The 11,824-nt window shown below is 39.0% G+C and overlaps 1 protein-coding gene across 1 annotated transcript; it reads left to right on the top strand.

Annotated features, from left to right (window-relative positions):
* The first annotated feature begins 5,294 nt into the window (after nt 1–5,294).
* Nucleotides 5,295–10,087, top strand: LOC139125219 (zinc finger protein 678-like). The gene is made up of 2 exons (XM_070691318.1): nt 5,295–6,629; nt 8,680–10,087. The coding sequence occupies exon 2, from the start codon at nt 8,693–8,695 to the stop codon at nt 9,701–9,703; it is 1,011 nt and encodes a 336-aa protein (XP_070547419.1). The 5' UTR covers nt 5,295–6,629; nt 8,680–8,692; the 3' UTR covers nt 9,704–10,087.
* Nucleotides 10,088–11,824: the final 1,737 nt, after the last annotated feature.

The following is an 11,824-nucleotide window of genomic DNA, read 5'->3' as shown; positions in this document are numbered from 1 at the left end:
AAACACAACCACATTTCAGAAATTGGAATTCGCAACCTCTGGGGAGATTTTTGTCAAACAACTCAATACCGGCTGTTCGCAATCGCAATAATAACACTATATATCATATTTAGTCAGATTTTCCACCCACAAAGAGATGCGCAAATTCGGCTGTCATTATCTGGTCATGCCGTAAACACGGATTAGTTCCACAGGCGGTTCGCTCTGTCATCGGATTTGGCAAATCTGACGACAGCTGACTGACCAAACCCAACATTTCCTTTGTTTTGCCTGAACTCTACATCTCGCGGCGTTTCAGGGATAATAATATTTTTTGTTAATCGTGTTTTTAGTTTATCCTCCGCAACCCGTCATCTCGGCGGTTTTGAGTGTTGACGCTTTCAATCGCGTCGTCTCTGAAGCACTCCGTTTTTGTTTGATAGAGAGCGGTGCAACAGTTGCTGTGTTTGTTGATAACTTCGCTTAATTCATTTTTCTATCATTCTATTCATCGCGTCAAAGTGGATCATAACCGTTTTTGTTTCCCCGTTTCCATACGAGTGAACTTAATAGTACCAGCCTTGGGTTTTATTATTGAAGTTAAATGGAATCGGAGCTCACAGTCACGGGTTTATCAACTCGTTGCCGTCAAATCCACTCTCAATGTGACACATCTTTTTTAAATCCAAATTCTGAATCGCTGCGCCCCGCCTGCCTCAAAGACACCATTTAGGGCCAACTAGTTATTTCGCTATATACATTAGACCCATTCTAAATACAACCTGTGCATCACCCCGTCTGATAGCAAAACTTTTTTTCCTGTCTCCGAATTTGTCAACGATTGTGGTCTGATTCTGTATAATTCAGTAAATAGAGCCTCTTCACTGCCCTCTGCCCCTTCTTTCCTTTCTATCCGCCTTTCATTTCTGGCCACAGCTTGGACTTTCTGCTTCTGGGCCTGCCTGGCTGGTTGACTGACTATCCCTCCGTGGCACTGTGACCGCGCATTTCTATCAACGTAACTTTCTTAAACCCCCATCACCTCACATCTGATTGCCCCCTCTACGCGTGTCTCGATGCCAGTATCTGAACCCTGGATGGTTGTCCTCCTTCAAAAACCCTTCTCGTAAAATCAACAGTGTCGTTACAATGTGTTCACTAACTACACCCTATCCCCTCTACACAGCAGGTGACGATAAGCCCGGCCAACAAAGCGGTGTTCTCGACAATTTCCATGACGACGGCGCGGTACGTAAGCGTTGTGTTGGCACAAACCAGTAACTCATCCGACATCAATCACCGGTCATAATGCACGCTACACTGGCCATGTTGAATTTAGCTATTTAAATCAACGATGCTTGCATGAATGTTATGTGTATGTCCTCGGATGATTCACTTTCAATGGATTCTGTGTCGAATGTGTAGTTTGTCCATCGATCTGTCAATCAACTACGTTTTCATTGAACATGGTAATTGGCAAGTCCTACATTAACACCGTTGATAACACATCTATCCGATGGTTTTGAATTACCGATTTGTTGATCAGCAATTTCTCTATCAAGTTACACGATGATGTTTATATCTTATAATTGATTGATTAATTGACTGTTTTCGAGGGAACTTATTGACAATGATTTATCGATGAATTTATTAATTGATTGATTGATTTATTTATTTATTGTCAGTTGATTTCTTATTGATAATTACAATAAATGAAGGTTGACTAATCAATACATTCGGTCACTTGTGCATAATTTATAAATAGACTTTTAAGCTGATCGATCGATCAACCAATCAGTCAATCAATCAATTATTGCATTTCTCTGCAAATACTGCTACCTTCAAACATCTAAGTACAGAATATTTCATTTTATTTTCTTTCAGTGTCCACTTTGATATTAAACTATTCAAAAGCCGTTTTTTTTCAGAAAGGTAACGATCAACCGAACAGTGCACAATACACAGAGCTGATTTAAAATTCGTCAAGCCTAAAACTTTATCAGCAAATATTTATCATCGAATCGTTTAGAATGTATTTGCAAAATAATACGTAAAGCCATTAGTAACAGTAAAAGTGTGAAGGATGTGACGTCATCCATAGTAAACTCCTATTACACCTTGCTTTCGCCCTTCTTGTGAGAAAAAACTCTCTCTGTCACTTTAAGGTTGCCAGTGGCCACCAACCTCACAGAGATGCACAAGTATATTAGTGAATTAATGTTTGTCTAAACACTACGTCGTTTGGTAATTCATGTGATTCAAATCAGAGTTCAAATTAAGTCAGTAGTTAGATTTTCAGTACAAGAATCAATCTCTTCATTTTGTGTCGTCATGGGAACAATTGAAACGGGATTTTGTCCTGTTTTCCCTGATATGAATGTTGTGTATATGATGGACAAAAAATCAGGATATTTGCATAAAAAATCACATGGGATTTAAAGAGCGGGAAGTGGCTGCACGGCTGGCACATTGCAGTGAACACGGCAGATACGACGTATGGTTTTGTGACACTGAGAATAAACCCCGCTATTATACGTTGATTGTCTGCATGTTAATTTCATTAATACGCTTAAACTGTCCATTGATATGCATACATCGAGTGATGGGACAATTTGAAACTTTGTAATTAATAGATGTCGCTAATTGATGGTAATATTTGCTAATCCCGTGCCAAGGACTGGCTATGCGAAAGCAATACTTTGGGGAAACGAGAAAATTCACGGAGCGGACAAGCTGGTACTGCGCCGTGTGTCACACAAGCTGTCATAAACGAACTGCAGAGACAAGCTATGTCAACTTTTTAGTCTATTTTTGTTCGGCTACACGGTAGCTTTTTGAAGATAAAAAGATATAATATTCCGAATATTTTTAGATCACTTTTAATGGATTTTCACATCTGATCATCTGTTGTAGCGATACAAAGAGCACAAGATGCCACACTGGTAACGGATATCAAAAATAAATACTCTAGGCCACCAGGCATACCAATTAGTTAATCGTCATGGAAAAGTTTGAACAATTTACTCTTCTTTGATGAAACATTCATTTTTTAAAATATCTTATGCATGGCTAATTAAGTTCTCTGATCACTTTGGAAATTAAAATTCATTCAATTTTGAAGATCCTCTTGTCTAATAAACTTCTATTGTTTTATCCAGCAGATTACAGTACAACAAGTGTGTCTGCCTAATTAACCGTCGTTAATAGTTGCCCGCCCCCCTTCGTTTTCGAATGTCAAAAATTACAGGTTTTAAGTTTGGTTATTGTGCTTCGTATAGGGTTTGAACAAAGTTGATATTGGCCAAGTTCAAATAAAACTGTCTTCTAGATTCGCATATGATCTCTCCGCGTTACAAGCATAGATATTTCTAGATCAAATCGGCTTCAGGTAAAGAAAAGGTCTATTTTACGGCCATATGTCATGTCCTCTTGATTTTCTTTGTAAGTGAGGCCGCTTAGATTTTTGATCCCGATGCTTCCAAGAAAATTTACAATCAGATGGCGTCCGCAGAAACGTTTATTCTGAGTTTTTGGAGAGAAAGAAAGGCCAAATCTCATTTACCTTTCGGTTCACAAATCGCACCGAAGTCTAAATCGTTTTCATGTCGGCACATAATATATCGGGAAGCAGCGAAAATATATTAGGCCGCAAGTCGATTGCTGTGTGCAAGGTCTTGAAAAAATCACCAGTCGATTTGGTCAACGATCAGTATAGTGCTGAAATTTATTCAAGTAAAATATTTCGATCTCTGGAATTGAGTTTTTGTTTTACGTCAAGGTTTACGTCAAGTGTTGTTATCATTAATGTTGTTATTGTTTTTGTTTTTTGTTTTCTTTAATGAAATAAAAGTTCCTCTAGTTACTCGAAAACAGGTAATCTGATAAAACACTATTCGTCCCATTAAGGAAGTTTCGTACAGTGAGTGAGTGAGTCAGTAAAAAAATGCCAGGCATCCAGATGCATTAGTTTAGGAGACAAACCGTCAGCAAACAAACGTGACTGCATCTACCTTTTTTAACTCTTACTTATCAACTCTTAATGAACCGGTAGCACACTTACTCTACGCTAACCATGCCAGTCGTGACTTGGAGAAAAGCTACTCATTCACTTAAAGTGAGCGTCATCAATTATACGACGTGTATTTTTTCACGACCAACATTCACACCACTCATAGAGGAATTCATCGACAAAATTACCTCATACTTTTTTTGTATTTCTTTTCTTATGTTTTTCTGAAGAACGTCCGTTAACGTACAAGTTAATGTCACTTGGGCAAGCACGTACAAGTCAGTATCACTGGGGCAAGCACGCACAAGTCAATATCACTGGGGCAGACACGTACAAGTCAATATCACTGGGGCAAACACGTACAAGTCAATATCACTGGGCCAAGTCAATATCACTGGGGCAAACACGTACAAGTCAATATCACTGGGGCAAGCACGTACAAGACAATATCACTGGGGCAAGCACGTACAAGTCAGTATCACTGGGGCAAGCACGTACAAGTCAATATCACTGGGGCAAGCACTTACCAGTCAATATCACTGGGGCAAGCACTTACAAGTCAATATCACTGAGGCAAGCACGTACAAGTCAATATCACTGTGCAAGCACGTACAAGTCAATATCACTGGGGCAAGCACGTACAAATCAATATCACTCCGGCAAAATTAGAAATATTAACTAGGCCTCCATATGATCATTCTTCCGGCTTTTAAAGTTTGAGGTTGGGATTATCACTTTATGGTCTTGTTTTTTTTCCATAATTGTCTTTCTGCCGTCCACTATCTATAAACTGATTCAGCATACAGCATGTATCTACGTACTCAACCACACAATAAATCATCCTAGGGTAACAGCAGTGTCGCCAGTTATTCGTCTCCACATTTCACTGTTGCTTGGTTACACGTTTCCATGCCGACAGTATGAATACTTGATTAAATAATTTGCAATGCAAAAACGAAAGAGTAAATATTGACGACTTAGTGATGAGACGGCGTGGAAGAATGTTACTTCGTCAAGGTTGATAATATTTTCTTCTCAATCTGAAGTTTTAGAACTCAATTTTGCGGGCGGTCTCTTGTCGGACGATAGATTACCAGTTTTGAGTAGTGAACTCTATTTGCTAAAGATGACGGTTTTGAAAACTGTCAACCTGTTGACTGATCCAGACCTTACTTGATAATCCGCTTTAAGTTGCATAACTAAATGTTAACTGAGAGTTTAGAAGTTGACGTATGTTCGTTACGGTGACGTAGAAGTCAATAAAACAAGATTTCATAAAATATTCCTGCATCTGTTTCTTTGTCTGTATGTCTGTATGTCTGTATGTCTGTATGTATGTATGTATGTATGTATGTATGTATGTATGTATGTATGTATGTATGTATGTATGTATGTATGTATGTATGTATGTATGTATGTATGTATGTATGTATGTATTTATGTATGTATGTATGTATGTATGTATGTATGTATGTATGTATGTATGTATGTATGTATGTATGTATGTATGTATGTATGTATGTATGTATGTATGTATGTATGTATGTATGTATGTATGTATGTATGTATGTATGTATGTATGTATGTATGTATGTATGTATGTATGTATGTATGTATGTATGTATGTATGTGTAGGTAGGTAGGCGGGTAGGTATGTCGTTACTTGTGTGTCTCTCTCTTTGTGTCGCCATGGATGCGAATCATTGATACAGTTGTTATACATATGTATTGATCGTTCCATTTTCTTTTTTCAGCCAAAGTTCCAGTCATATACTGTTCAATATTATGCGTAACGTCGACCATTCTTATTCTTGGAACTGAGTCTTTTTACGCACTCCGTAAAGTATAAAATTGAGCTTGATTCCACACTTTAAAGCCGCAAGGTGTCATTAGGTTGTATCGCATATTGATTCTAAATCGAGGAAACTTTGACATGCCTATATTTAGATTACATGATTAGAGTCGTTTGATTTTTGAAATTTTCCCACGCATCAATGAATAATATCAACATGTTTATGACAACTCAACAGGTGATTCCGATGGGATGGTAACACTCATCGACGCTATGGTATATCAATGCCCGTCGATAAAAACAGCTTATCACCTATAGCTAAATACAATCTGGCAGATATTGAACTGTAGTTTCATCATTTGTATCAATTCTTTTGGCTTCTACTTCACATGAACAGAAACTTGACAAACCTTTATGCACCATCCCTGACGCTTCACCGCCCAGTTCGAGAAAACGCTCTCACAGAATCCACGACATTCTGTGGAGACTGTTCATTGAATTTGAGAATCGTTTCGGACCCTTTCTAGGCGTTACCAGACACTATCCCCTCTTTCACTGTGTTTTTGTAATGTATTCAAGAGCGGGACGTCAGCTGTTCGCTCCTAAAATCATCGAGCTTTGCCGGGCGTGTAACACGTGTGAATGAGATGGTTCGCAGTTTGTTATATAAACCGGTGACGGAGTTTAGACAGATCAGTGCCCAACCCTATTCAACGTATCAAACATCGAGGTTCTTTGGAAATCTGTAATTGTATGAAGCGATTTATCAATGTCCCTCGGCTGAGTTGCTGAACACAGGAGTATCGGAAACCTTGGCCAATCATACGCCGACCCGAGTGCCGTTAAAGAGTAAGTAGAAACCGCCACTTTACGACGTAACAAGTACGAAGTGGTAGCTCTCTGAAATCAATATCATCTATCATGATTGTTAAATGAATCAACCTTGTGTTTGCTTGCTATAGCTCAAAAAATTAAAAATAATTGCGGTCTATCAAATGTTTAAGTGCGGATCGTCGGAAACGGATTCTCAGATGAAAAAATTGGATAACTATGATATATTGCCGTGGACTCAAGAAAAAAGGGGTTTATTGTACAGCAACAAAGTTATCGTGGTTTGAGAGTAGTTATCGTGGTTTGAGAGAGAAAGTTACAAATTAAAGCAACCGGATCGCTCTCATTTTCTATGGTCACACATCAAAAAAGAACACTTTAGTGTGGAAGTCAATTACAAGTAATTTACATTTTCGATCTATTTTTTGAACATTTTACCTGAAGCGTACTAGTGTTTCCACTTTCGCCTTCATTCCGTGATCCATCATAACGCTTGCTTGTCTATGTTTTCTAAAATCGATCAACGAGCGATATGGTGCAATGAAAACTATAAAAATGTGTTTCTATGCAAATTATTGTCTATTTATACCCTGCTATTGTATCATGTGTTTGTAATGCATTAGTAATCTGAAACTGCAATATTTTTGAATCATCAGACGCGATCATTGAACACTCTGATTTTTCCCGCAATGAAAGGATGTGAAATATAGAGAGAGCACTTGGGGTCTCAGAAACCCGGTTATCATTAGCATTTTCAAAATTTCGGCCTGTCACTAGTCTGATTTCCTCTTCAAAGCAAAACCTGATACCACATAAATACGAACAACATATATTTGTCATGAGTGGGAAACTTTATGTGTCGTTTTGTTCAGTTTAAACAGACGGATTATTTTATCGGCGTGGTCGGTCTTTAAACGGATATATATATATATATATATATATATATATATATATTATATATATATATATATATATATATATATATATATATATATATTATATATATTATATATATACATATATATATATATAATATATATATATATATATATATATATATATATATATATATATATATATATATATATATATATATATACAGACCACGCCGATAAAATAATCCGTCCATTTAAACTGATCTGATGGGTAGATGGACGGAAAGAAATATATATAAAGATAGATAGATAGAGAGATAAATAGAGAGATAAATGTGCATGATTATATGTAACTACAGTATTGTTAATACCCTGTAAAGAAACATCGTTAAATTTTTCTTGTTCTATGATTTAAATGGCCCTTCTACGCGTGCGCTGTAAAGAATTTACATATTCATTTCGGATATGTTAATCAGGGTGTGCACAGACCTTCAAACGGGCGAAGTTTCTTTGTGTTACTAATCGCCCAGCCACGGTCCATGAATTAAAAGAAGCCCATTAGGTTCGAAACAAGGGATTTAATTATCATTTGTACAGATTTTTCGTCAGCTTGCCCTACAAAAAAGTGAGTGAAATTTTGAAGCGCTAAATTCCCACGATCTTGCAGGACGATCACATGTTCCTCTGACCATTTAGTGGAAAACAGTAAACGTGACGCATCTTATCATATTTGAAATTCTGAAAATATCGATGAGCCCGAAATGTAACAGATACTTTCTTTCTGACATGTGCTATGATTGGTTTCGTCGATAGGGAACAGATTTTTGTTTTCTACTTTCGTTTACGTCAGACCACAGAAAGCCGCGCATTTTCTTTCTTCACGCGCTTTTTTCTGAAAATGAGAGAATGGTTTAGGGGGTTGATACAAAAAAGGCTGTCCTGGTTTTAAACACTGGCATTTTTTTCTGTCGATACATTTAATATTTTACATTCAGACAATTCGTTGGTAGTCTTCAATTAAAGTTTACAATGTTACAATCATGTATAGTTTACAATGTCCAAAGTGTGAACAAAGCCTCCGCGTCATTTAAGGACAACTTGAAGGAGAGCGTAATTATTACGTCAGCAGACGAACATGAAAACTGCAAAATATAATTACAACAATTATATGATTATTAAATTGTTTCTTTCAGCAGCCTCATCGAGATGAATGTCTACTTCCGACCACTTCTTCATCACTGCGAAACACCCGGATGTTTAGGTGCCTGCAAGAGACAGCTACCGACCCCGCTTATCATTCCAAAAGTCCCGCTACGGCTCGTCCGTTTCCCGACACTTGAACGGCCGCCTCCCTTCACTCCGACGCCGTTGGCGAAGACGCTGTCCGAGGAAGAGAAGACTTTTGAGGAGCATCTGTTTGAGTTGATCCGTCGGCGCGTTATGCACACCAGAGGCAAAATAAGCAATCACTACAAATGCGAGGGTTGTGATAAAACCTTCACTAATCTTTCCACGCTAACCAGGCACCGACGTATTCATACCGGTGAGAGGCCATACCAGTGCGAGCTATGCGACAAGGCATTCACTCGTCTCGATTATCTTCAAGCCCATCGTCGCATCCACAGCAAGGAAAAACCATACAAGTGTAAGGTCTGCGACAAAACCTTCACCAACCCGTCTAACCTTCAGAGACACTCGCGCACGCACACCGGGGAGCGTCCGTACAAATGCGACGTCTGTATGAAAACATTCACCCAGCCGGCCCATCTGCGATCTCACCGTCGAATCCACAACGGTGACAAGCCGTACACCTGCAAAGTCTGCGAGAAGACCTTCACATTCCCGTCCAACCTGCAGCGACACTGGAAGATCCACACTGGTGAACGACCTTACCAATGCGAAGTGTGCGGTAAAAAGTTCATCCAGCTGGCCCACTTACAATCCCACACCCGCATACACACCGGCGAAAAGCCGCTACAGTGCGATCTTTGCGGAAAGCGATTCGCCCACTACGGATCTCTGAAGTACCACAAGACGAAACACGGCGACGCCTGTTCGGCGCAGTCAAGCTCGTCATCGGAGAAGACACCGTATGACGTCATCAAAACAGAGGCGCAAGACGTCGATGACGTCAGCAACACTGACTGCCACGATAATAACCTTGGTGATGATCATGAGGAATCTGATTTTGAAATTGACATTATGGACGCCGAATGAAAGCTAGATATAACAACGACAAAACGTAACCATGACATTTTCAGATCAACATCGATTTAATCCAATCAATTTTCACCGTTTTAAGTTTTTCCCCTTTCTCTTTCATTGACGTAGTCAATGCAGATTTAAGATTAACAGCTGTCCTTTACAGTACTAAGACTTTCCACATATAAAGAGAAAATAAATAGAGTCGGTCAATGATAAGACAAACTTTGCATATTTAATCTTAATTTCCCTATCTTCTGCCTTTGCACTTTTTCTTAAATACCCTTGTAGAATCGTTCATGACGAATTTGAGTGTAAATATTATTTATTTAAAACATAATCGTGTAACTATATTTCATTTTCTCATTTGTTTAATAAATCGTAATGTTTTACATATTATCTGCCTTCAAATCATTATTAATATTTCTTGAATTTCATGACGGTGCTATCGATTTGCAAAGATAACGAGATAAATATTGATCATTAAGAGATAGATGGGTGTTGACAGATTGCAGACAGATCCATTTTGCCGTAGACCTCAATCGTAACGATGTACGATTTAGCACAGCAAAGACTCAACGCACATTGGCAGTTAATTTCCCGCCTAGATATTGAGATTATTGATTGGAAAATGATTCCCAGTGCACATGCCTATACCCTTTAGAAAATGTTTGCCTAGTGAGAGATAGTTAAAAATCGACGGTTTTGTCGTATCTGAACCGTTCCATTCGCTCAAGTAAACAGAATGAAAATGTTATCGTTAAAAATGAAATTACTGTTCTCACTCGTAAATTGAATAAACAAAATGACGATATTTACTTTTGATCCATGTCGTACCTGCTTTCGGTGGCCTGTGTATACGAATCAAATAATTCAGTCTTCACAGTGAGTTTCATTTTGAAACGACCATCTCTATTGGAGCACATTCCATGCACCAATACGTATACACAAAGAAAGACATGCTCTGATTGGCGAGTGGCTATAGGCTGGTGATCGTTGTGCCTAGTCTCAATTCGTGCCCAGCGCCTATTCATGCTTGTTCGAACGACGAACATCAATACGCATCAACGAGGGAGATGGGTACACCGGGGACGAGACATTTCGACCTCGAAGGCAAAAACCGCTTGTGAGAGACGGACAGAGAGAGTCCAAAAAAGACACATTGAGAGAGAGAGAGAGAGAGAGAGAGAGAGAGAGAGAGAGAGAGAGAGAGAGAGAGAGAGAGAGAGAGAGAGAGAGAGAGAGAGAGAGAGAGAGAGAGAGAGAGAGAGAGAGAGAGAGAGGCAGGCAGGCAGACAGACAGACAGGCAGGCAGGCAGGCAGGCAGGCAGGCAGGCAGGCAACAGACGGTGTTAGAGGCTGACGGAGACATACAGACGGTGTTAGAGGCTGGGAGAGAAAGACTGACAGACAGAGACATACACAGCGAAAGAGACGCAAAGAGAAATTTAAAGACACATTTTGAAAGACACATGTACAAGACGTGCGCATGCACGGATACTTGACGACACTGGTCAAATCAATCCTGATATGAATATCCCGTATGAATGGAAACACGGCAACATACTTACAATGCATAACGTTAAATGATTTAGTCTTTACAAACCATTTACCACCAGACAATTCTATAGCCTACTTGTGGCGCCGATGAAGCGTCATTCCCCACATTGGCCATCTTTTGTACCGCAGAACGCGTGACTGCCCGCAGTATTGAGGACCGTGTACACGGAAAGAAAGCGTGGTTTCCGACAAAGCTGTGCTTTGTTTGACGATTGTAGCGTGGAGGGACGTTTCATTCAACGCATATATATCGACACAGAAACATTAGTTATAGTAGACAATTAAAAAAATAACAATAAAAATAAAACCAAGGACATCAGCCAAAGAGTAAGGACGTCGCTGTTGCCATGTGTGATTTAACTATATGCAAACGTGTATATGTCCTGAAATTCACTGGCCCAACCCGTAGGCCTAAGTCCTTGCGGACTATTTCGATAAAAGATTATGAAAATGAAAATATAGTTAACATGACGACGAAATAACAATATACACGGCATTTAGTAACGGCAAACATAGACTTAGCTTCAAAAATCCAAGTCTTTACTTAATTTTTTTATCTGTTTAAGAGTAAGGAAA

Source organism: Ptychodera flava (genome assembly GCF_041260155.1).
Source record: "Ptychodera flava strain L36383 chromosome 3 unlocalized genomic scaffold, AS_Pfla_20210202 Scaffold_25__1_contigs__length_14229661_pilon, whole genome shotgun sequence".
Taxonomy (NCBI): domain Eukaryota; kingdom Metazoa; phylum Hemichordata; class Enteropneusta; family Ptychoderidae; genus Ptychodera; species Ptychodera flava.
This window is presented reverse-complemented; position numbering and strand designations above follow the sequence as displayed.

Coding starts and splice junctions, on each gene's coding strand:
- LOC139125219 (XM_070691318.1), top strand. CDS start 8,693: ATGAATGTCTACTTCCGACCACTTCTTCATCACTGCGAAACACCCGGA.